This window comes from Vulpes lagopus, chromosome 21, assembly GCF_018345385.1.
Source record: "Vulpes lagopus strain Blue_001 chromosome 21, ASM1834538v1, whole genome shotgun sequence".
Lineage (NCBI taxonomy): Eukaryota > Metazoa > Chordata > Mammalia > Carnivora > Canidae > Vulpes > Vulpes lagopus.
In genome coordinates, this window is record NC_054844.1 from 11,374,972 (window position 1) to 11,401,802 (window position 26,831).

General features: G+C 43.9%; 1 protein-coding gene across 3 annotated transcripts in view; it reads left to right on the forward strand.

The window, feature by feature from the left end:
* ETV6 (ETS variant transcription factor 6) overlaps positions 1-26,831 on the forward strand; it is a 237,608-nt gene that overhangs the window by 164,553 nt on the left and 46,224 nt on the right. For all 3 annotated transcript variants that reach the window (XM_041736128.1, XM_041736127.1, XM_041736129.1), the window contains one exon: positions 21,651-21,815. In XM_041736128.1, the coding sequence (XP_041592062.1) occupies positions 21,651-21,815 (165 nt within the window). The remainder of the gene's footprint in view (positions 1-21,650; positions 21,816-26,831) is intronic.

Below are 26,831 nucleotides of genomic sequence, written 5' to 3' on the forward strand. Positions count from 1 at the left end.
AACAAGATACGGCAAAAAAATTCATGTGACTGGGGCAGAAAATAGTATGCTGGGTATAGCAGAAACGCCTGGAAACTGTAACTGCTATCAAGTTTGAAACTCAAAACTAATGCAGCAGGCAGTTCCATTAGTTTCTGCCTCTTCCCCACCCCTGCCCACTATTCGCCACTTTTGAGAATGACATGTCCAATCGTTCCTGGGGTGATAGAGCATTTAAAAAGGTAACCCTGGGAAATCTTAGTATATTTTGAAGTGTGCGTGGTTCACCAGGCAGAAAACAGAAGCAGCCCAACCCTGGCAGAGGGGGTGGTCTGTGCAAAGGCCAGAGAACACGGTGCCTCTGGGAATTGCAAGCATGCCCCTGTGGCTGGAGCTGGGTCAGCCAGAGGGCGACAGTGCAAGTTAAGCAGGAGCTTAGAAAGGCCCTTAGAAAGAAAAGCTTCTGAAAATGTTTAAGCAAAGCAATAATACAGTCAACTTTCTGTTTTATAAAGATCACTGCCTCAAATTTGGTGCTCAGTTATCTGACCTTTTTACTTTTATTGGATCGAGGAGAGATCTCAAGACATGCAGACACTAGTGAGCACGGGGAAATAAGCTTTCCTGGCTTCTCTGTCCGCCTCCTGCGTGCCTGCAGGCAGCTCTCTTTCTCTAAGCCAAAGAATGGGGGGGCGCCACAGAGTGGGGGTTGGGGGGTACGTACTGAGTTAGAAAGGGTGAGAGGTGTCAGAGAAAGGGTCCATGCTGCACTTGACAATTTGATAGCATTAGGTCACTCAAATCAAGCTGTCTCCTGCTTTTCCTTTGATATTTCTCTATAGCAAATGGAAACTTTAACCAGATGCCACCTTCTTTCCATCCTTCCATTGACCTCACAGCCCACTTAGAATGGAGATGTTCGAAGTTCCAAGTCAGAGATAGTGTGTACCATGATCATCCTCGGGGTGGAGGGGGCAGTGCTCTGCAGCCTTGAGGGCCATCCCATGGTGTGCTATGACATTAGGAAGCTGGGGGACCTGAACTTTGGAGTCAGATGAGTTGGGCCGTGAATCCTGCTTCCACCATGCATTGGATTCGGAATCTTTATAAATCATTTAACCCCTCCATCCAGGCTTTCATTTTCTTATCTGAAAAAGGACAGCAGTAATGTCCACCTTCCAGAATTGGTGCGAGGATCAAACAGATAGTATCTCCAAAGTACCAGGTAGATGGTAAAAATCTTAATTTATGTTTTAACTTTAAATGCCAGGAGTTAATAGTTTTTCAGTAATTATTTAAAAGCAAACAAAAGAGATCCCACCTGTGTGATACTCCCATGTCTGCTGTATGGTATGATGAAGTTGAAGAAATAGGAGTTAATGATGAAGTATATTAGAAGGGAAAAACATCTCCAAGATGCCAATCAATGAAAACTTCAGTTGGAAGGGAAGCTAATAAATCAGATGATTAGAGGTCAAAATGTGCTATCCTGGCCTAATACTAGAATTCCAAGGACCAATTTCTGCTGATGAGCTCTATGCTTACCCAGCAACAATAGGCTTTTCTAGACAGAAAGACATACTTATAAGAATATATTCAATTTCAATATACAAATCATGTTTAGTTACCATGAAGTCTTCCAGCTCTTTCCATGGCTGCAAATGGCACACCTAAGCCCACCACCATGCCAACTCAAGTACACGAACACCTACTAGGGTGGACTCCCTGAGGGGCACCGAGTCAAACACAGGCTTGCAATCAGGGCTGATTGCCTGGTGAGGAAAAAGACATAAGCACAGATAAATCTAATTTAACACAGCTTCTGGAAATTCTATATACAGCTTCAGAGTGCTCTGGAAGCAAAACGACAGGAGGAAAGACATTTTTGGAAGAAGGCTTCATGAAAAGAATGACTCTCCTCCCAGGCATTGAAGGAGAGAGGCGTTTCAGCCGACCAGGATGGGGGGATTGTGGATTCCAGAAGAAGCAAGCCTGGAAGCTAAGGCATGCTGGGGAGAGCCTGGGCCAGGACAGGTGTAAGGGGGGAGGGGTCAGGCAAAAGGTCTTGGGAGGGGAAGGTTAAGGTGTTGAATGCATCTTTAAAGAGAGTGATTTTATTCTGTATGCCTCAGCAGGGAATCTTGAAGATTTTTAACCAAAGAAGCCATGGGAATGGGTCTTGAAGATTTCTCTGAGAACACTGTATATTCTCTCTGAATATTTTGTGGTGTGGGTTTTATACCAGTTACAAGGTGGAGCTTGGCATTTCTGAGCTTACAGTCTGTATTTCCAGAAGACAATGGGTTGGGCTTCCCTTTGTTCACTGTTGGTCCCTCATGTCCATCATGAGGACGCTGCTCTTCAAGCCTTAGAGTGCCCCTCGTCAACCCTCTTGTGTTCTCTGAGGCTGGTGTCACCTCCCATGAATGCCTCAGCTCACTCTGACCTGGTCTCCATCCCCGTTATCTCTCTGTTCCACATAGAATCACCAGATGCTAAATCCCCTGAACCTGCGTTGGTGCTCCTTTTCTTGACCCTGCAGCTCTTGTGATGTGTCTGACTGCTTCCTGAGACTCACTCTGCCTTGGCTGGCAAAATACACTCTCCCCTGGTTTGTCTCTTGCTGCTCCATCCTTCAAGGGTATACCTGTTTAAAATGGTTTGCTGCTTAAATCCTTCCTTCAATCTCATCTACTCCAGTGGCTTCGGTGATCACTAGGATGATAAATATCCTAAATATCTTTTATATCTGGCCTAGGTCTTTCCCTTAAGTACCAGATACATGCATATGACTGCCTTCTGGGCCTCTCACCTAGCCGCCCCATAGCTAATAGGAAACAAAAATGAATATATTTTCCCCCTCTTGATCCTCTCTGAGCAGAGGTGATGGGTACCACTCTCTGTTTGGGGGAATCAGAAGCTGGGATTTTGTCATTGCCTGGTTCTTCCCCAGAGTTCATCTCCAAGTTCTGTTAGTTCTGTCTCCGTAATATCTTGAGCCCATCCTTTCTCCATTCCTTCTGCTTTAGTTCAGGCTAACAATATCTGTCACCTCCATTCCTACGACAGCCTCTAACTGATCTCATACCAGACTTGCCCATCCTAATTTATCTTACATTTTGTAGCTGGAGTGATCCTTTGAAAACAGTATCTGATTATGTTACTCCCTTGTTTAAAATCCTTCAATGACTCTAAGTAGCCTGAGGATAAAGACTAAAGTCCTTAGTACAGCAGACAAGGCCCTTTTCCTCCTAATGTCTAACATTTATCAGGTGCTTCGTCTGTGCCAGGCAGTAGTCTAAGCCTTACAGACTTGATGCTACCGCTCTCCAATGTAGGTCCTGTTTCTATCCCACAGTTAAAGTTGAGGAAACCAAGGCACAGAAGGGTAAGTCCCTAGCCTGAGATCACACAGCTAGTAAATTGGGAAGCCAAGATTCAAACCCAGTAAGCCTGGGTCTAGAGCCATACTCCTAGCCATGTTACACTGTTTCTCCTTCTGAGGGCATAGCTACTCATTAATTCAAAAACATTTATTCATTGCCTACATGTGCCAGAAACTGCTTGAAGTATCAGAGAAAGAGCAGTAATCAAAACAGTTCCTTCACTGCTATTGTAGATTTTTGTAACCAATTACAATAAAGATCAAAATATATGTAATCAGGAGTCTACCTGTGGAGTCATAACAAAGGCTTTTTGAAAGCAAATTCAGAGACTGGATGTCAAGATAAAATAACTTTAATGATGATAATATCTGCTTCATTTACATGGATTTCCAGAGAATAAGATTGCATTCACAGTTTTTTATAGGCGTGTCCTTTGATCTGGTGAATACCAAAAATAAAGAACAAAACAAGTGTGTGTGTGAGAGGGGGATCTGTTTACACTCTAGTGAAGAAAATGAATAATAAACAAGACTATATAGGATTAGATAAATGCTAAGAAAAAAATGAAGTGAGAAAGAAGATAAGGAGGAGTCTGAGAACAGAGATGTATAGTTTTATGTAGGGAAGACTTGGAGGAAGTGAAGCTATCTGGGTGGTGACTCCCCCTAGGGGAAGAGCAAGTACAAAGGCCGTGAGGTAGGAATGTGCCTGGTATGTTGAAGAACAGCAAGGAGGTCAGTGTGGCTAGAACAGAATGGGGGGAGGGGAGAGAAGGAAGGAGATGGGTTCAGACAGAGGTCAGATCACGTAGGGCCCTAAAGGTGATCTTAAGGACTTGGACATTAACTCTGAGTGAGATGGGAAGCCACTGGAGGATTTTGAGCAGAGTAGTTGAGCCCATACATTGAGCATAGACTCAAGGGGAACAGGGTGGAAGCCAGTTGACCGGTTAGGGAGTTGTACCAAAAGCACAGGCGGGAGAGGATGGTGCCTGGGACTGAGTTGGTAGCAGCGGAGATGGTGAAAGTGGTCAGATTCTGGGTATATTTTGAAGGCAGAGCCCACAGCATTTGCCAGTGAATTGAATGGTTGCAAGGTGTGGGGCCCCGGCATCTAGAAGGGTAGACGTGGTGTTTCTCTGCCATGGGAAAGACGTGAAACGGCATTTGGACAGGTGATAGCAAGAGGGCAGTTGGGGACAGATCAAGTCTGCTGTGTATTAAGCATCACCATGGAGCTGCCTTGTTGCCCCTCCCCTCATGGAAATGCACATTCCCCTGCACTTCTGAGTTTTGTCCCCCTGAAACCACTCACTGTCCCAAACTGGTTTTGCTCTTTCATGTGTCCAGGGCTCTGTATCTGCCATTCCCTCTGCCAACAAAGCTGTCACGTGATCCTTCGGTTCAGAAAGTCTTCCGTGGCCCTGCTGTAATGCGCTGGTGTGTCAGTCTCTTTACAATCCTTGCTTCCCCACCAGACTTGAAAACCTAGTGTCCCTCACCTTGAGGGACTCCGCTTGCACCTTTTACAAGATGTAATCCATAGTGGGTGTCTAATCGGTTGGAGAAACGGGCGAGTGAGTGGGGAGATGGAGAGATGGACAGATGAGCACCCAGCACAATAAGACCAAGCTGTGTTTTGATGGCAGTGATGGGAATTCCCCTGGAACACTGCCAGGTGCGATGATCACCCCAGACCGAAATGAAAGAAACAGCAGATGTCAGGAAGTTTTTCTGTTAATCCTGGCGTGTGCGTTAGAACCCTCCAGCACAGCACCCTCCCTCCCTTCCCGCACACTCCCCACCTTCCTACCCCAGTCTGGCTCCTGGGCTGGCTCATCTCTAGTGTCAGTGAACATATACCCTCTACTTTACACATTCAGATCTGTAGGGGAAGTTTTGGTTATAAAACCGGAAGAGTGTTTAACCCAGTGATGTGCTGTGAGCTTGCTTTCCACGGGCCTCCAGGTCCTGCCAAAACCATCAGGCCTTATTATGGAGGAAGCTGCCTCAGCCAGGCATTACTAATTTGGGCATTACTAATTCGGAGGCCTATTCAGGCAAATGAGCAATGAATGTAAAGTGCTTTTGTCAGTGAATTGCAAGTGCAGACCAAGGGGGAGGGAGAGGGGTGAAGTAAAGGGAAGGTGATAGAATGTTTTGAGTTTTTGCTTCATTTCCAGAAAGGACAGTCATTGCTTCCTGGAAGCTGCACTTGGCAACCGGCACGGAGAATGGGAAAGATTTATTTCCTTTTGCCAGAGCTCAATAATTCAGCTTGAGTATTTCAAATCGATACATTTTTTGCAAAGTTTCCAAGGGCTGCATTAAAAAAGCCACTTTGAGAAATGATCATTATGTGGCAGCCATCCTTTGAGGAGACTGGTGTGTCAGGGATGAGTTGGGTCTTCCAGACAGACACAGCCCCACTGAGAAAGGACAGCTGAGTTCGAGCTGACAGCAGGACCCATCACACCTGTGGAGGCTCCGGAGCTGCGAGCGTCCTTGTGTCATGGGGCGCTCTCTGAGATGAGCAGCCGACTCTCTCCACCTAGGGCTTGTTTGGGAAATCTGTGACTAACACCTAGCTCCCTATTTCTTTGAGCTACAGTTTGTCACTGGGCATGGGAGGGACTCAACTGGGGAGATCTTCACCATGATCTGGGATTACTGAGCTGTCTAGTATACCGGCTGAGTCAGTCAAATGTTTGTGATTTTTTTTTTTTTTTTTTTTTTAATTCCGGAGCTCTGACATCTGTCAGTCTGGATTTCTTGTGATGGCAAGTGTGGCAGGTTGGGCAGTCGTGAAAGGTTGGGTGTCTTATTGCTGTTGTCACTGCTGTTGTTTTCATCTCTGATAAATGTTTCTTCCATTTGGAAGTTTTATGTTCACTGGAGTAGTTCTTCGATCCTTTCAGTGGAAGAAGCCATGCTAAGGCCATGATCTTGGGGTCGTGAAATTGAGTCCCGCATTGGGCTCCATGCTTGGTGAGGTGTCTGCTCAGGATTTTCTCTCTCCCTCTCCCTCTGTTCCTCCCCACCAAACAAATATATTAATTTTAAAAAGAAGAAAGAAAAGAAAGGAAAGAAAGAAGCTATGTATTCCCCTCCCTTGACATCCGTTGCCCCTGGAGGCTGTAGTCATTTGATTGTGTCTCTGGACACTGTCTCTGTGCTTCCTGCACTTTGGGTTGTAACTCGCTTTGGTGTGGCCAGAGACCCCTCAGAGTAATGATCACACTCCTTTCACTTACTGCTGCAAAACCCAGCAAAAGTTCATCAGGAACATAAGAAGGCTGATGCTCTCTTTTACGAGATACCAGAAGGATGCTGTCCTGGCAGACCCAAAGTATTCTGGGACAGAGTCTGGGAAGGTGGCCTGGGCAGCCGTGTAAGTGTCAATCTCCCAGAACCCACAGGTGGGAGCAGAGCAGCTTGATAGCCCAGCCAAAGCCCATGGTCAAGGGCAAAACCAGCAACAGGCTATCCCATGATCCGGTGGGGTTTTTGATGGAGAAGCCCAGAGCAGCCAAGAAGTGCGCCCTGGAAATCGGGGAAGGTGAGTTGGAGAGGAAATGAGGATCCTTTCACTGCCTCCAAGAGCAGGGAGTGCTCACAGCCTGGGGCGAGGCTTTGAAGGGTCTGGAACGCTGTAGTCCTGTAGTCGCTGTGAACTCAGACACTAACCAGCCAGGTCCTCCATCCAGGACCACCCCACACTGAGAGGCCACGGGAGGGAGAGCAAGTTGAATCAGAGAGGAACGAGAGCAGCTGAGGGAAGAAAGGTCCCCAAAAGGAAACAGAATGGGGAAATTTCCACCAGCAAGCTGCCATATATTTGAGCACTACGTCAACACAATAGAAGAGAGAGCTTTGTAAGGTTGGAACACACCTGTTCTAAAAGTTTGGGAAAACCAGTTTCACAGGGTAACAAGCCACAGAGAAGTAGTGAGGTCAGAGCCCACACAAGGTTTTTATAAGATAAAAGAAAGTAGGAAGCAGAACACCACTCAGAAAGGAAGCATGCCAAAAAGACGTGGCTTCAGAACCATTCAGAGCTGTCACCTGCCATCCGAATGAGCTAAAAGTCATTAGGAAAATGATATAAAATATGGAGGGGAAAACAATATAAATCAGAATTAGGAGCATTTAAAAATGAAATGCCAGAACTCAGGAAACTAAATGAAAGAGAAATCGCTTCAGAAATGAAGAGCAAACTAGCAGGAATACAAGATGAATATATACAAAAGGTAATGTTTAAGAGAAACAGAAGGTGGGAGACTGGAAAGCTGTTGAGATACAAAAGAAATAAAGTGATTTTTGAGAATTCAAGAGAAAGTGACAAAATTTGGAAGAGAGGCAAGGAAACTTCAACATGTGGGCAATGGAGCCTGTGAGGAAGGAAATGAAGCCGGCTCCTGTCTGCATAACTCCGGTGTCTGCCTCTGTGTTCACGTGGCCTTCTCTTCTGTGCCACTCCCCTGTGTTCTCTCATCAGGACACTTGTCATTAGATGAGGTCCCACCCGAATAATCCAGGATGATCTCATCTCAGGATCCTTAACTCAATTACATCTGCAAAGGTCTTTTTAAAAATAAGGTCACATTAGCAGGTTCCAGGCATTATGACACGGCCATATCTTTTGCGGGGGCCACCACTGAGCCCCCTAGAGTTGCTGTGCTAGTAGGCAACAGAAACAGGATTTGAATTTTGTCTTATCATAAAGTGGCTAAAGGCAAAATTTAACGTTTCCAGCAAATTAGCAATTCTTGCCAAGAAGCCAACGCAGACAGCATGCTTTATAAATAGCAGGACAATGGGAGGTCAGCCTGCCGCCCACCTGGAGGCCTCACCTGGCAGCCTCACCTGGCTCACACTCTGCCCAGCCTCAGGGAAGCATCTGTGCACCGTGTGAATGAACATTACCTGTGCCATCAGATATGTGCTACTCATCCTGTTCAGCTGTTTTTCAGACGCTCGAGTCAAAGGGAAAAACACAGGCATAGCCCTGTCACCAGAACTCAGGACGCTCACATCTGTATTGTAAGCGCTCACCCCTTTCCCAGGGCAGAAGTGAAAGCTCCTTTCAAAGAGTCATATACATCCTAAACATCTGTAGGTAAAAATGAACAAAATCTCCTTCCCTTTGAAGTCTCTACCATTCTGCTTCCTGGCTGCTCCAGACCCCTCGCTTCCATCCCCATCCTTAAACCATAAGGGTCCTCTTACTGATTCCTCTGACAAGTTCATCTGACTGCCCAGCAGAGCTAAGGTGTAAATGGATATTGATTTAGCGTGTTCCCTCCAGCAGCTTCCCCTTCACAGACGTCTTCCTGCCTTTCATCCCAAGGAGTGAATGATGTAAAACTGCAGACAAGACGACAGAGCCAAAGAGAGGGATATTTGGCAGCGATGGAGAGTCTCCCTTTGGCCACGGAGTGTTTCTGCTATTCTGGAAGGTGGACTGGGGCTGCTTTTGCTGTGGTTTTTTGTTGTTGTTGTTGTTTCATTTTTTCCTGATTCCCCAGTGACCATCTTAAGCCCAGAAAACTAGGGGATTAGTAACCCTCACAACTCAGATACCGGGGAATTTAACTGGTGAGAAGAAGGATCATGACACTTTTAGTGGATAAATGTACGAAAGCCATTGCCCTGTGACTGTCCTCAGCAGAGAAGCAACAAGGGGAAGAGAGACGGAGAGGAGTCTGTGACACACGCATACACACGCACACACACAGACAAAACCCAGCTATCTTTAAAGAGAAGTTGCTTTCCCGAGTTTGGGTTTCACGCGGTATCCGCAAGGCAGTTAAAATTATTTCATCCTGCCTCTGTGGCCCTGTCCCTGTGCCCCTCCTGGTGCCCATTCAGCCTCAGCTCGGGCAAGTCTGGAGAAGGCAAGTGGACCCCAGAAGGCAATCCATGGGCCTTTGAAATGCTTGGAACCACTCTCCACAGTGGCAAGGAAGAAGTGAAGGCAGAAAGAGGGAAGGATGTCCTTAAAAGAGGACCTTTTCCAGGAAAGAGTTATTTTACAAGCGAGTCAATGTGTTGGGTCGCTTGAACCCTGGTCAGATATGCCTTTGGGGCTGAGGATGTGTTTCCCTGAGGCCTGTGGAGCAAACTTACATTGTAGAAGTTAAACTCTTCCTTCAGGCTCCCTTCCCTCAGCGCCTCCCTTCCCCTTTCCCCCTCCCACTTGCCCCCAGCCTCCTGTTCACCCCACAGGACTCAGTGATAATAGGGACTGTCTCCATCCTGAGAAAAGGCATCCTGCTTGTTTAAGTTTCTGTGGAATAAAGAGCACCCGGGAGGGAAGGGACCAGGCGCAGCTGAACCACACAAAGGAAAGCCTCTCCCATGCCAGTGACAGGGCCTATCAGGCTCCTGTCCAGAATGAGAATGAGTTCTGCTCTTGTTACACTTTGCAAAGGAATGTTCTGTGGACTGTGGCCTGCACAAGAGATGATCCTGTGTGGTTTAAAAGAGCAAGAGGGTAAAGAAAGGATATGCATTCTTCTTGATTCAAGCACCCAGTAGTAGATCATCTGTGTTGTGCGGGTCATGCAAATCCAACGACATCCTTCTATTCTCTGAACCCCTCCACTTCCACTGATGATCAGAAAACCTTCCTGCACCAGCTTTTCCCAGCAGTTTTGGCTTGCCCCCTAAATCTATTTGAGGAGCATTGCAACTCTTACTGTCTATTGCCCTACATTTTTTCCGTCTTAAAAATGGACCCGTGCGCATAAATATCAGTAAAATTGAAAATAACGTGTATTTTTCTGCCCTGCGGTGTGAGAAACACTGCCCTGCCCTAAATTGCCTCTTTCCTTTAGAAAGCCATCTTTCAATCACATCTGTCCTTCAGTGGTGTCTCTCCTATCCCAGGTGTCTTATTGTTCGTAAATTAAGATAATTTGCAGTGATTAATCTTCACTAGTATGAATAAAAATTTGCAGTATGTTAGCAATGATTTCTGAAATACCTAAAGAGGGAGCATTCCATATTTCAGGTCAGGTGTGTGCATTTCTTAAGCCAAGTGACCCCCTAAGAGTCACAATTCCTCATTTCGTTGCCCTATACACACACACACTTCAGCGAGACCAGGCCACCCTTCTTGCCTCTCTTTTCTTTCCTACCCAAGATGTCAGGAGAGATGTACTGTGTGTTTCTCTGCTCACACCTAAATGGGTTCTTACCTGAATTGCCAGTACCTATTGTCATGCCCATTTGCATATGTGGGGCTGAAAAAATACTAATCTGATTCTCCAAGGGTCCCTAGATAAACTTGAGATAGTCTATAAATTGAAAACGCAGGCAAATGTTTGTTTGCATGTGCCTGTGCATTTCAGAAGAGAGTCCGTAGCTCTCACGGAATTCTCAGAGGGCTACGTTATCTCTGAAACTTAAGGAGCTCAGCTCTAATCTGCGCCCTTCTCGACCATCACCACATGCTCAGTCATCTCTTCAATATACCTTTAGTTAAAACGTTGATATTTTGTTCATTGTGAATTTTTGGCATTCATTCCGATTTCTTCAATAATGCTTTGGAATATTATTCTTTTTCCGAAAATGGTACTGTTTTTCATGATTGCTAAATTGGGGGCACTGTCTAAAATTTTGCACCCAAAGTGAGTGCTGCACCTGCCTCACCCTAGTCCAGGACCTGAATGGGCTCCTGATCTGACCTTTATTCCTCCAGCCTCTCATCTGTTCCAGTCTCATCTCTACATCCCCTCCCAGCACACTGATGATGCTGGTCCCCTCCTCAGAGCCCTGTGCTGGCCCCATGGCTCCTGCCAGAGCTCTCTGCCCCCTGCAAGAACTCTTGCTTCAGTTTCCGAAGCCCCAGTGAGCTGCAGAAACTCTTTCAGTCTTTGCCACATGTCATGTTCTGAAGACATGTGGCAAAGTGCAGCTAATCTGCTACCCCGTCTCTGTCCTACCCAACCCCTCAAATGTATTCAGTGCTTCCCAGGTACCAGACAGGGTGAGAAGTCTTTCTATGGATCATCTCATTTCGTACTTAAATTTGCCCAGGGAGATAAGTACTGTTCTTGTCCTTATTTGACTTCTGGGGAAACAGGCTCACAGATGTAACTTACCCAAAATCACTGAGCTAGTAGGTGACAGGACCAGTTTTTGAACTAAGGACTAAGTTCAAAATTAAAAAGTTTTTGAAATAAAAACCCAGGTTTTTATCTCAGGTGTTACATGCCTATCACTGCACTGGGTTGCTGCCCCAAAGCAGAAATGGGAAGGACTCTTATGTCATGTTTGTGAGGGTGAGTGACAGGCTGTGGGCCAGTTTTGCTGTCAACAGGTTTGCTGATAAAAACCTTTTTGTGGATAAACCTGAGGGAAAGCCAAAAAAAAATGCACAAGATGAAGTCTGTAAGGAAAAAATTTTTTCAAGGGAATTGAATATGACTTTGGATCTAAACATGAACAAATAATATTCTTGCTTTTGGGATTTGGGCCAAAAGACAGAAGTAGAACCTTCTAACCTCTACTTGGATACTGAGTGCTGAGAAACAGGGTAACCTTGAGGACAAGAATAGGAAATATTTTGGAACTTCTAATTCCCTAGTGACAGAGTTTGTGGGCTGAAAGCAGTTTTGATCAAATAGCAACTCCAAGGTTAGAGACAGACCCAGAGAAATGAGAATGCTGGGCTTGTTGGAGTTACCTCCAAGACCAAGACCAGTGTGGGAGCCTGGAGGACCAGCTCTCAGAGAGGGAAGGGAGTCAGAAGAGGCTCCAGAAAGTGCTCTGGAAAGCAACTTGAAGGGCTCTGATGATACTTTTCCTTTGAAGGGTTTATTCTAAGATAAACCCTGTCTGCCACAATTCCCTTTGCAGAGGGTAGAGGGGGCCCTCTGGACACTGCTCGAAGTTCTGGATCTACAGCTTAATCAAGACTTCCATGAGAAGTTGAGTTTATGATTGATTCTTCCTAATGCCCTTGTGTTGTTATCGTGCATTTTAGAATGCAAGGGATTTTTATATGCAGTACATTCTTTGACCTGATCACTGGACTGATACAGAAGACCTGGGGCTGGAGTTCTGGTCCTATGCCCACTGTGACCTTGAGAAAGTCCCTCTGCCTCTCTAAACTTCCATTCTGTCAGCAAATACAATTGTGCCCGCTTAGCTCCCTCACACAATAGTTGTGGGGATGCCGCAGATGTGGCAGCACGTGGTAATAGTGGAGAGCTGCACAAATCTGAAGTATCCTACCTGATGAGAATAGTGTCGGGTAGGAGAGGGGTGGCAGTCACAGGCTGCACAGCTGGCCCAGAGGTGGATTGGGAGGTCTTTGTACGGTCCGCCATCACTGGGGGACCATTGGGTGCCATGCGTGACGTGAAAAGCACTGAGCAATTCCCATCAGCTCCGTGCTTGCACATTGTAACGCTTAACAGATGCACCTAACAATGAGCAGTTTTATCTCCCAGAAGGTAGAATGATAAGGGGCACTACGAATTTGGACTCAGGTCTGACAAATAAGCAAGAATCGGTTGGCAGAGTAGAAATGATGGGAACCTCTGGGGAGAATGAAAATATCATCTTTGAACTGGAAAAGAGAAATGGAAGACATGATCAGATGTACTTTCAGACTTTGAGGGAAAAAGTGCCTGTGGTCTCATGTTCCACAGTGCTCATGCACAAGTCCAAAGAGTCAGGGTGCCTGGGTGGCTTGGTCCGTTAAGCGTTGACTCTTGATTTTGGCTCAGGTCATGATCTCAGGGTGGTGAGTTCGAGCCTCACATTGGGCTCCACATTTAGCTGGGAGCTTGCTTGAGATTCTCCCTCTCTCTGCCTCACCCCCCACTCGCATGTACTCCATCTCCGAAATAAATAAATCTTTAAAAAAGAGAAAAGAAATGAACCTCTGATGTGTGAGCTCCACAGGGCACTTACTGGGACAAGACAGGAGGAAGGCAGGTGAAGAAACTGATGAGGCTGTACTGGGGATGTTCTCTGGGGAGCTCAGATTTTAAATAGGCTTTTTAAAATATAAAAGTAATACATGCTTAATGTAAAGAATTGGGAAATAAAAAATGAGAAAGGACAAGAAGCATCGCCTATAATTCTATGGAGTGGCAGTTGCCATTAATATTTTTATGTTTCCTGGTAATATTTTTCTGTGCGTTGTTTGAGACTACCACACATAGGTACACGTGCTATTTAGTTTTCTACCATATAAATAGGGACTCTTTACAAATGTTCTGTGAATGGCTGCATAATTTTCTTTCAGAGATGTTGTCCATGGTTTACTTAACTAGTCCTGTTGACTAGGTTTCCAGCTTCCTGCTAGTAAAAATAACACTGCAATGAACATCTTTGTGCGTCAACGGCTTCTCTGTATCCTAAATTACTTTTTTAAGGTAGATTCTTAAGTGCTCACAACAGTTAAGATTTACAGGGCTCTGAAATTACCACCAAGTTGTTTACCAGAAAGATCATGCCAGTTTATTTTACCCACTTTTTTTGTGTGTACCAGCCTTTAAAATGATGTCTGTGGTAGATAGAAGAAAAACTGACTGAAAAGGAAAACGTAGAGCCATGTTTAAATTTAGAAGACTAAAACTAAGTGAGCTGAAAACTACAGAAGCAGTTTAAGAAAACAATGAGTGTTGTGGGTGGTTTAAGAATTAGGACAGTAGGAGTACCTGGATGGCTCAGTGGTTGAGCATCAGCCTTTGGCTCAAGTCGTGACGGTGGGATCCTAGGATAGAGTCCCACATCAGGCTCCCCACAGGGAGCCTGCTTCTCCCTCTGCCTGTGTCTCTGCCTCTCTCTGTGTGTCTCAAATAAATAAATAAATAAATAAATAAATAAATAAATAAATAAAATTTTTTTTAAAAAAAAGAATTAAGATGGTATTGGGGCACCTGGGTGGCTCAGTGGATTGAACATCCAGCTCTTGGTTTCAGCTCAGGTTTTGAGCCCCATATTCAGGCTCTGTGCTCAGCAAGGAGCCTGCTTGAGATTCTCTGTCTCCTTCTGCTCTGCCCTTCCCTCCCTCTGTTCTCCTTCTCTCTCAAATAAATAAATAAATCCTAAGGGAAAAAAAAAAAAAAGAACAATATCAGCATGCTCATTGGGTCGCAGGGAGTGACATTAACAAGTTGGCAAAAAGAAAACACAACTGTTCAACTTCTCTCTTTCTTCTTTCTCTTCCATCAAGGAGAATGATTGTCAGACTGAAACGAGTATTGCAAACATTGACATAAGGGAATTAAAGCCCAAGATGGGCGAATTGATGTAAAAATGAATCTGAGTTGTTCTAAATAAATTCAAGGCTCTTGGCCCCAACAGATGACATACGGGAATGCAGAATGTACAAGGGTGAGCTCACTGTCTGCCACCCTAGTGATCCCGGAGGGTTGTAGGAAATGGAAGAGGTACTGAAAGAAAGAACCACTGTTGACCTGATGCTCATAATAGAGAAGGGGAGAAAAGTGCATGTACACACTAAAAATGGCTAGCAGGATATAACTTCCAGATGAAATTTGGGACAGATTTTGAAACATACATGTTGCAAGCACTTAGTAAATAAGTCACCCCTTCAGAGCCAAGCACCCGCTCCTTCTCTTCTTCCTCTAGCCTCTTTGATGAGGCTGTAATTACATATTTATGGACATGAAAACAGCATTTCATTGAATTTTAGATGGTGCCTTTTTGGCTGAGCTTGAAAAATGTACCAACTACCAGAGTAGATACATGGATTGATTGTTGAGCACTGGTACCCAAAAGGACCGATAACTTGATCAGGATACATCTGCAAGGAGGTGGCTGGTGTGTCACCAGAGTGCTCCCATCTCAGCCCTCACCTAATCATCATTTTGTCAGGAACCTCTTAAGGTGGAGGATGCTTATCAAAGCTGCAGATGACATGAAGCAGTGAAGTATAGTTGTTACTAGAGATAGAGCAAAGTCTAGAGAGACTGTAGCATGCTGGAATGATGGCAAAAAAGAACAAGATGAAATCTAATACTGATTGACATATATTCATACAGTTGGGTTCCAAACACCAGCTATGTATGTGCAGGGTAAAAATGATAACACTCCTGAGCGGAGCTATTTTTTATCAGATGTTTGTTGTACTCCACATACTGCCATCCTATGTATTTTATATTATTATCATTTGTATAATCTTACTCTATATTAGCTTTATGGCATCTTCACATCTGATAAGTACATTGTCTATGATTCAGTGGTCCTTACACATGGGTTGAAAATTGTCCCCATTTTTCAGTGGAGGTAAGTGAGATACAGAGAGGTTCAGTAACTTGTCTAAGATCATACAGCTGGGAAATCATTTCAGTGCTGGCACTCAGTGCCTGCAAGGGTATCCACTGTGGAAATTCACACAACCATTGAAACTGTTCTCTCGCTCTTTTTTAAATCAGGAGTTTAGTTTGATGTCCTGCCAAAACACCAGATAAGCTTAGACAGAGAGATAGGTGGTTAATAATATGGACTTTTGCCCAAGCCAGCTGGCTTGGCCATTTCCTGGCTGCGTGACTTTGGCTGAGTCAAGTTAACTTCCCTGTACTCCAGTTTTCTCCTCTGTAAGTAGGGATAGTGATTGTTTCTATCATATAGTATTGCTCTGGGGATTACAGGAGTTCTGTACAGAGAGCACTGGGAACAGTGCCTGGCACACAGTGAGCTCTCATAAGGATTCGCGGTTATCCTGAGGGACTTGGCAAGCAGCATGGTGGCAGAGTCCTAAGAGTTGGGACTGTGGAGCCAGACCACCTGGGTTTGGATCCTAGCACCACCGTGCCCAGTTATGTGTGCCACATTTTTTTGCTCATCTATAAAATGAGAATAAGAATCTTCGTAGAAAATACTCAGTCTACATGCCCAAGAATTATTAGCTACTACTGTCCATAGAAGTATATTGTCCAAAGAAAGAAAGCTTCCAATCCTGCTCCTGGTACTGTATTTAGGGGTGGGAGCTAAGGAGGCTCCCTGGAAGTGAGGGCGGGTTGGTGAGGGTCTAAATACTGCAGTAGAGAAATTATGTTTGTACCAATTAAGGATGCTTAATCTGAAGGCAAGATGACTAAGCAAGGAAGTGATAACTTTCCTCATTTGTGTCAAGGGTTACAGAATCGTTCTGTATCATTTAATCAAGTTATGACACAGCATGAGATGCTGGAAACAGAGAACCTGGGCCAGCTTCATCTTCAGCCTCTTAACTTTTCCTGGCTTTCATTTCCTAATGAGTAAGATGGGTGGGAGTTGGGCCAGATCATCTCTGGGGTATCTTCTTCTCTTTTATAGTTCTATTCAGTAAGCCACAGAATCTGCATCAAAATCCCACTTACACAGAAAGTTTGGGACAAAGGATGTGTTTGGGGATGCCTGGGTGGCTCCGTGGTTGAATGTCTGCTTTCAGCTCCTGGCATGATCCCGGGGTCCTGGGATCAAGTCCCACATCAGGCTTCTCCCTCTGTTTGTGTCTCTGCCTCTCTGTGTGTGTGTCTCTCATGAATAAATAAATAAAATCTTTTTTTTTAAAGGATGTGTTTGATGAATGTATACTATAGTAAAAGAGCTTGAACTGAGTATTGTTCATACCAGTGCCATCACCTCATGACTCTGAGCCCTGTTTCCTCCTCTATTAAACTGAAATGAAAACATGATGGATTTCACAGAGATTTTGTGAGAATTACATGAGATCATACATGTGAAAGCACCTTGTCAAAATGTTATGTTTATTATTGCCTTAGCCGGTTTAGAACTTTTCCAAGAATCGGATTCTAATAAAACACTCTTGAGCACCATACTCGACTTAAAATAACTTAATCTATTTTCCGAGACTCAGAAGATCATTCAGGAAGTTACAAAATCTCAGAGTCATCTTTGTGAGCAGGGAGTAGTTTGATAGAAAAAAGGTCCTGGCTATTTGTAGGTTTTGGTCTTTAGGATTCAGATGAAGTGGGAGTGTGTTGACTATGTTAAACCCAGAAAGGAATAGAGATCACACAGCCTAAGCCCCTCGTTTTACAGATAAAACCACTGAGCCAAAATCAGCTGTTAACTAATGGGAGCTCTGGGAGTAAAATCCAGGTTCCTGACTGACTCCGAGCACATTTTTCATTGTTGTCTAAACATAACCCAGAAGGTTTGAAATGAGCCTAAGAATGTGCTGATGAAAGTGGCTGCTCCTTTGAACATGGAATTGAAAAAATATTAGAAGCAAATTTAAGGGTCTCAGTGTGTCAGTGAAGGGTATGGCACCATGAACTTCACTTGACCTACTTGTTAAAAAAAAAAAAAAAAACCACAGTGGAGTTCTTAGGAATTTTCTTAATCATAGCAGTTCAGTTTTTCTGAACGAAATTCTCAAATATGCTCTGAAATGAATTCACATTAAAAATGCAGGTCTTAGTATGACTTTCATGGGCTTATTATGTGCAGAGGGAGTAGTGTAATAGAGGTACAAAAGAATGGTCTCTCTTCTTTTTACTAATGATTAGGAACCTCTGTATTATTCAACTTTGTAGAGTTAAAGTCTCAAGAGGTAACTATAAAACCAGTTCTGTATTATATGTTCTCCCTCATTTTGCCTGGTTGCAGCTTCTGTGACATTAGCAGCCATGAGCCAGGCCAAGTCTCAAGACTGGTACCTAGGAGCAGTGAATAGCCAGTGAGAGTGACACTTTATTCCTAGATGTGTTCAAAGCAGAGTGCCACCTACACCTCCTTCCTCTTCCCATTTATAAATCTACTTCTCCAGGGATATACAGATTTTTTGCTCTATTTTTAGTCTGTTGATAACTTGAGAAAGCCTCCAAGAATCAAAGTCTAGGAGGGGGAGGATTCAATTCATGCAGTCTTTTCTGAATCCCTAATAGATGGCTGAAAATCAATTGGAATTCTGACTCTAGGGGGGGAATGCATGTGTAAGCCATGTGTGATGGGTAAAAGCACAGACTCTGCAACCAGACTGCCTGGGTTTGAATCTCAGTCCTTCTTGTTACTGTGGCCATGTGACCTTGGGCAAATCCCTTCCATGCACTGAGCCCGAGTTCTCTGACCCGAACCGCTATCTCGTGTGGCTGCTGTGAGCATACAGTTAAATTAACTTATATATATAAAGTGCTTACAAGAGTGCTAGATGATAGATGTGCTTAATAAATGACTATTAAGTAAATTAAGTGGTCCTAATTAGAATTGTCTCTGGGTCCAAGACTATTCCACTTAGATACTGTAACTCCCAGGCCTTAGGCTGTTAGGTTTGAGGAACAGGGGCTTCTTTTTCCTCAGTCATTCTAGTGAATTAAAGAGGAAGCAGCAGTAGGACTTGACTTTGAACACCAGAACTTATCAAGCCTCTTTCCAGAAGCTTGGTAAATGTATCTACCTTCTCTTTATGCCAAGGGAAGAGTAGTGACTCCGATCAGTGTATTTATTGAGTGGACTCGAGCAGGTAGCTTGGTCCGGCAAGGTCACTTTTGTGAAACTGCTAGGATTACCATGGTATTTCCCTGCCCTGACAGTGACTTGATGGCTCCCTTTTGCACACAGCCCAGAGCACTCATGTTGGTTTCCCAGGAGGGGCTTTCTGCAGTGGTTCGGCTCACTTCAGGGACAGGGCTGTGGGAGAAATTAATGGGAAGTGAAAAGAGAAACTGTCGCTCTTCACCAGCAGGGCTGTTGGGAGTGTGTGACTCTTCTTGTATTTAGGGAAAAGATTACTCATGAGTATTTTCTTCCATAGAATATAAAGAACCTCAAATTACTACTTGTGGCCCCCACCCCCTTGTCACCCGCCTCCCTCTGGTTCAGTGAATCCTCTGCAGACACTTCAGCATTTTACTCTCATTTCCCCTCCCAAGTGGGATTCGGTTCTGTATTTGCTCCAGCACTCACACTTCCAATCAGCTACCCCATCGTTTTTCCTGTTTCTGACTGAGCATCATCTGCCCTGTGGCCCACCTACCACCAGGATCTTTTCTAGGCCAAGGTTGACTGGCCCCTTACACTTGGCCCCCAATATCTGGGCTGTCCCCATGCTGTCTGTGTGGAGGAGAGGAAGGAAAAAGCTCCTAATGACAAATCACTAATCATTCTGCTGTTCCTGTTCAAAGGGGACACCACTGACATGAGGAAGTAAATGTGAAGGTTTTTTGCCAGTTCAAAGTTGAGATTTTCCAGAGCCATCCTTAGGCCCACTCCTGTTTCATTGTGATTCCAGATATGTGTTTTCAAGGTCATTGGAAAGAGTGGGAGCATCTTCTGTATCCGAGGACCATTTTTAATAGGCATTACTTCTTGGCACTTTTTGACAGTTAAGAGTCAAAAACAAAACCTTGAGTTCCTTAGTGGCTGTGTGTTATTCTCAATCACAGAGCAGTAGCATACTACACATTCTTATTTTAGATACCACTGTTTTTCCATGTAAAATTATTAAACATAAAAATCAAGAGAAAGAACTCTTAAATGTCCATCTCTGATTATGTCAGGGCCCGTAGTTCTTTCTTGGTGACCTGCACGATAGACTGCTTTAGAGAAGACTTCCCCACAACTCAAGGAAGCCAGCTACTATTCTTCAAAACTAGACTTTGCAAAGGAGCCACCTGGAAGGCAGAGCCAATAGTCATGCCCAGAGGCCCTGGACTTTCTCCAAGGGATCTGAGCTGTTCATTCCTGGTCCACTAGGGAGGAAAAGCAGCCCATCCAAGTAGACCAGTCCGTTCTTTATTATGCCTAATGATGAAAAGGTGACTGTTTCCAGGATCCAGCTGAAGGGCACTTTTATAGCATGCTCATGGAGTCTCCTTAGCAAGTTTAAGTAACTTGCTGGAGAGACTGAAGCTCCTTCTTAGCAAGTCCTGATCCCATGGTATTTAAACTATTAGTTCATGCAATACAGTTTTAGAGGAAAAAAGCTCTATTAAGCATCTAGCTTCTTCCAACCCAGTAGTTCTCATTCTGGTCTCAGGACTGCTTTCAATTCTTAAGAATTATCGAAGATCCCAGAGAGCTTCACTCATGGATTATATCTATCTATATTTACCATATCGGAAATTAAAACAGAATTTAAAAAATACCTAACTTGCTGAAAAATAATAAGCTGAGCTTATATTAGCATTAAGAATATATTTATGAATATGACTTCCAAAACAATTAGTGAGAAAAGTGGCATTGCTTTAAAGGTTTGCAAGTCTCTTTTATGTCTGGCTTCATAGAAGATGTCTGGATTCTCCTATCTGCTGCACTATCACATTATGTACCTTCTAGGAAACTCCACTATATACTCCCGAATAAATGAGAGTGAAAAATGGTAAACTCCACTATATACTCCCGAATAAATGAGAGTGAAAAATGGTAAACTCTTAATATTGCTATGAAAAGAGTTTTGACTTCATAGACACCCTGAAAAGGTCTTGGGAACCCTGAGTGGTCTCCAGATCACACTTTGAGAACCACTGTTCTAAACCACTTGAAGGATATATCAAAGGTTTCCAGTAACAGCAAAATGAAATAAAAATATAGACTCAGTCAGGCTTCCAGAAAGATCCAGCCTGAGCTACCCTCATAACCTAAGCTGCAGCCCTCCCTCTGGCCCACTTCTGGTCCTACTCAGAGTCCAAGTACCACCCACACCAGCAAGTTCAGACATCAAAAACTAGAATAAAAAGGCAAAAGACCTTTTATCCTTACTTTGCCCTCTTATTCCCAGAGGCTAGTTTGATAGTTTCCCAGAGGCTGAATGAATTGCTCTTCCTGGAAGAAGTTTCAGGGAACACTTCATGATTTGGCAGCTCTCGAAGGTCAAGCCCAGCTCTGGAACATTCCCACTTCAAAAAGATAGTGGGTGACAATAAGATCAGCCATGACTCTAAGGTCCCCTCTGAAGCACATCAACAATTGTCATGACTCTGAGTTCCTTGGGTGTTTCAGGCCACCGTACAGCCAGCTTTAGGGCATACCTGGGATCGAGAGAGCCTCAGGAGCTGGGCAAGAAGGGACCAGGCAGTAACACCTCGGGACCATTAAAGACATAAAAAGGGATTTGTCTTCTCATTTTGCCTCTAAATACATACTTCATTTGGTACCGCCCTTTGGCACTGACGAATCTTGAGCTTTAACTTGGGCTTCGGAGTTGAACATAAGGGCTCTTCAGATGTGGAGACTCAATTTTATTAACCATTCAGAAAGCTTTTCCTTTTATTCCAGATGTCTAACTGACAGACCTTTCTCTCTCTCTTTCTCTCTTTCTCCCTCCCCTTCTGCCTTGCTCTCTCACCAACAGGCTTGCAGCCAGTTTACTGGAGCAGGGATGACGTAGCCCAGTGGCTCAAGTGGGCTGAAAATGAGTTTTCTTTAAGGCCAATTGACAGCAACACATTTGAAATGAATGGCAAAGCTCTCCTGCTGCTGACCAAAGAGGACTTTCGCTACCGATCTCCTCATTCAGGTGAGAGTCTGGATCCCTGACATGCGCTCAGCTTGGAAAAAATCTGTTAGCCATTGGTTGCTCTTTGCCACCACTCATCATGCCCAAGAAATCCCCCACAGTTGGCTACCATGAACACAAAGACAATGACTTGAGCTTAATAGAGTTGAAAGATCCTAATGACATAAATCAGTTTGAGGGGAAAAGAGGAAGAATTTTCAGATCAAGGGGAACCTTTGAAGGTTGAGAAAAGGAAACTGGTTAGGACCTACAGACACCGGAGCTTGAGGGATCTAAGTTGTGCCACTAAATCAAGAAGAAAATGCATTCTAGCCCTTCCACTCTGCCTTGCTTCTCATTCTGGAAACTTTTGGAGATGCTTAGGAGTGAGTATAGGTAGGGGACTGCCCAGGGAAAACCAAAGACGGAAGAGGAAGGGTGTGTGAGCCCTGCTAGGGTAGATGGAGTGAAAAGAAGAGGTGTGAGGAAATGGGAGATAAGAATGGGAAGAGGTGGAGACCCTAGTAGCTAAGGCAAGCTTAGAAATAAACTCAAAGGGCTTCCGACGACCCCCTTTGAAGTACCAAATTTTGTGAAGTATCGCATCTTGTAGCTTATGGAAATCCTGAAAAATGCAAGTGGAAGACTTCTCAGGCTCATCTAACTACACGGTTTTGTCAGAATAAGGGCTCCTAGGACTGCATGGGAAGATTCGATTCAGTAAAGAGCTTTTGTACCTGCGCAGTGTATTGCTGACACAGGTAAGACTTCAAATAGACTTTCCCATTTCATTTCTTAAACATTGTGGAGATTTAGAAGATAGTTATTTGGGAACTCTATAGGGGAAGGGGGAACTTTGGCTTCGGGTTTATGCCTCTTGAGGGGCTAGTTATTCAAATATTAGCAGGCCTCCCTCCTCTCGAGTCTCATTGGGGCCGACTTTGATGTAACTTGTCCGGCAGAGACTCGCTTCGTCTTGACCAAGGGCAAAGGTCCTGCATCAGGTCTTGGCATAGCTCCAACGACGTTCAACCCTTCCTTACTCCTGGAGGCCTGCCAGAAGTTAATAAACCAACTGTCATGAGGAACCATCGCCATCACAGGGGGTGAGATAAGGATACAGAACAGTATCTCCCCTGCTTTTCCCAATTGCAGCAGACCGTTTATATGAGGAAATGATAAAGGGAAGTTTCCTCCAGAAGTAGAGATGTTATTGAAACTTGAAAGTTTATTATCTCTGAAAAACAGATCTTTTTCAGGTTTTGCGGAGTAATGGAGCCAGACATGCCTGAAACATTTTGTCTCAAATCATTGCTTCTTTCTGTAGTCTCAGGATAAGAAAACTAGAACAATCATACCCATAAATAAAAGTAACCTAAAAGGAAACTAAATAGTTCTTTTAATTTAATGCAAAAAACACTTACCTTGTCTGTTCTCAGGAAAATTCAAAGGTATACTCAAAGGGGCAAAGTCACCTCTCTGGAGGAAAAGAACTCTTCACTCTTCAGCATGTTCTAGAAAAACCATTCATGTAAGGCAAACAAGGGGAAACACAGTGATGCATATTGAGGGGATTTGACTTAGCCCTTACCCTGGCTTTCCTCTGTGAGTCTGTAAGTCCCACCCACCCCCACCCCATCCTATCTTAGATACTCCTTTTTGTTGCTGATTTATTTTTTCTCCCTAGTGATCTCTGTCCACTTTACTTAGAAACTAGATTCTCTCTGCTCAAAGCTGGAAGCAAAGATAGACAAAAGCCTCCCAGCCATATTGTCAGGTCTCTGCCAGAGCAGACAATATGGAAGATGGACAGGATCCTGCTGTCCAGTTAGGAGTGCATTGAACCTAAAGACAAAAGGAAGCTGGAGAGGAGAGAGGGCAGGCAGGGCAGGGTAGGATGGAGCTTATGAAAAACAGAATAGAGTTGATTTGGAGCATGAAGGATAGATGAAAATGAGGTAGGGAGATAAGAACATTGCAGGTCACTGGAACAGCATTAGCTTAGTGTACTTAGATAATGGTGAAATAGCCCATCTGATGAATGGAAGAGGCAGGAGGTGGGAGGCCAGATGTAGCCAGTATACTAGTCTAGTCCTGATGTGTCTAGTCCCCAGTTAGGTGGCAAAAGAAATTCATTCAGTGAGTATTCTCTGAGCAACTCCACACTAGATGTGCAAAAGTATGGGCTCAGGAGATTTACGGATAGCAGAGGGATTTCAACCTGGACTGTCAAGCAAAAGCTCAAAGTATGGTCACAGAGGCAGCCTTTGAAAACTTGGAAAGACAGCCAAGATGGAGGTAAGGAAAGGTGTTAAGGAGGAACTATAGGTCAGTTGGTGTAGAGATGGAGTTCAGAGATAAGACCACACAAATTCAGTCCTCTCTTGAAAACACTGTCCATCGTCACTCATCACTCCTGCCTGACTTGTCTGCTGACCTTCTTCAGGAGAGCTTCACCTGATTCCCATCCCTGCTTCCCTAATTAGGCCCTGCTCTCCTTTCCTCCACCTGTTCCCGCCTCAGTCCACACTAGGTGCTGTCTTAGGGTATGTCCAGAGCATACCCTAATTCTGGCATGGCCTCACACACACACACACACACACACACACACACACACACACACACACACACCCATGTTTTATGTGCTTGCTTTCTGTTCTGCATCCCTCTCCAAGAGGAAGTTCACTTGGGCAAGGCGGGGGTTGTATCTTGTTAAGCTGACTTGTCTCCAGCATTTAGCACAGTGCATGGCACCCAATTGGCACTCAACAAATATTGATTAAATTATGACCCAACACATGACCACCTTTAAAGCTCACATGTTAAGAAGTTTGGATTCTGTTTTGCAGGTAATGGGAAACCACTGAAAGGTTTGGATGAGGAGAATAATAGAATTGGAGCTCTTCCTTTGGAGCAGACGTTGGCCATCAGTGCATAGGGCAGACTAATATGATCACAAAAAACAGGAGAACTAGTTAAAATGTTGTTGCTAGAACTACTTAGAATGTCTAAATTGGAGACATTGAAGTCCAGAATGAGATCAAGTGAGAGTAGAATAATAGTACTTCAGGCATAGAACAGTTAGCTAGGATGAGGAGCTCATTTGTAGGAAGTGGGTAAGACTTATTTTGGCCAAGTGATGCCACAGCATCCAAAAAGGCATATCCCGTTCTGCAGTTGGAATTCTGAGACCAGAGCCAGGCCAGAGCTAGCAATAGTAGCTGAGAGCAGTATCCCCATTACGTTGAGCTGAGAATAAGTAAGGAGAAATGTATGCTGTAGGCAATTTAATTAAGGCATCAACCAGAAAGCCATGGGTAGAATTTCAAGGTGATACCTGCCAGTAGGGGCTGCAAGAAAATTTATCATAAAACAGAGGGGTGTTGTCAGAGGGTCTGGAAACAAGAACTAAGAAGACATTCTCATGATGTGGCCAAGTGGCAGAGTAATGAGGGCACGATCGACCTGCTGGCATTCTCCTTAGGTAGAGACAAGGTATAGATAGAAAATATTTTTTAGTTTGAAGATATCACATTTCTCATTGTTTCTCCTCACTTGGACTTTCTGGTTTAGCATTTGATGTAGTAGATGTCCCAAGGCCCAGGTTCTACACATGGCTCCTCTATAGACCACTATACTTCATTGGCCTCTGTTTTCCTTCTCTGTAATATGACATTTTTGCCATAGGCTCCTGAGCACCCTTCAACTCTTAACAGTTCAGCCCACTCTCAATCATGAAACACTGCCCACCTTCTATTAAACCTCCTACCCCACAGGCAAGGGATAAATACTTCGATCCCCTTCAACCTCTATGCCTCGAAAACTTACACTTAACCCAATGTTTTTTCTGTCCTTTTTTGCATTTTTTTTTTTGCTGCCTAAGATGAATCAGCAGCAGCTTTGCATCAGTCATGGCGCTGCTGAAATAAAAAGTATCTGGTTGCCCCATCACCATGAATGGATGTGTATAGCTTCCTCCCAGCCTTGTTTCCTTCATGGCCTCACCCAGAATTATGCTATGTATGGAAATAACATTCTCCTCTATACAACTCATTTCAAATATAGAGAGGAGGGAACAGGACCCAGTAAATTATAATTACCTGAAATATTCATATGTCACAGGTCCAAATCTGGTAGCCTCTCTGAACTCCACATTCTTTGGCCAGTTTGACAGACTGCACCTATCTCATCCATTTCCAGGACAAGACCTGTCCATTTTTAACCTCTAGAATAAAGCAGGGAACATGCAGAATATGCTTTAAGTAATTACATTATCCCCAAATAGAAGATTTTAAGGCTGAAGATAAATGGGATATTTTCTTTGAACTATCCTCCAAGTTAAAGGATATAAGATGGCGAATTTATAATATTTGCAAAGCTAAAGAACAAATGTGAAGGAACTGTAACTTTATGGAACTTTACGTGTATAGGTCATTTTATCTACTCTTAGAGCTATTAGACAATTACTATCTTAAATGGTCTGGGATGATTTAAATTCAAAGGGGTATTTATGATTTGATCACTTTGACGCCTGAGAAAACACATAAATAAGAAGGAATGGACAAGTTAGCATTGATATTTACTCTAATTTAGTTATCCATTGTAAGACATTAGGGTGGAATGAATATATATATGCATTTATAAGAACAACAGCAACCACAGGTTATCTTCAATTTAATTCATGACCCTCTTTGAAGCTAAAAAAAAAAAAAAAAGGAAAATATACGTATTTTCAAATCCCTTCAGTTCAGCAAATAATGTATTGGGGGTTTACTAAGTCAGTCAGTCATTCAGCATACCAGAATGTGATGTTGCAAATTATTCCTTCCCTTTCTAATATACCAGAGCCTTGGTTTTTGGAAATATGCTTTGCTTGTGGCCTTCAAATATAGTAAAATTCCCTTTCAAGGTTAAACAAAAAATACTGATCTGTATCTTCATAAAGTTCCTCCTTGGACCAACTTGCTTATTCATCTTTATGAAGCAATGGTAGGTGCATTTGCTGGGTTGAATGGCTGGGTCAACTCACTATTTTAG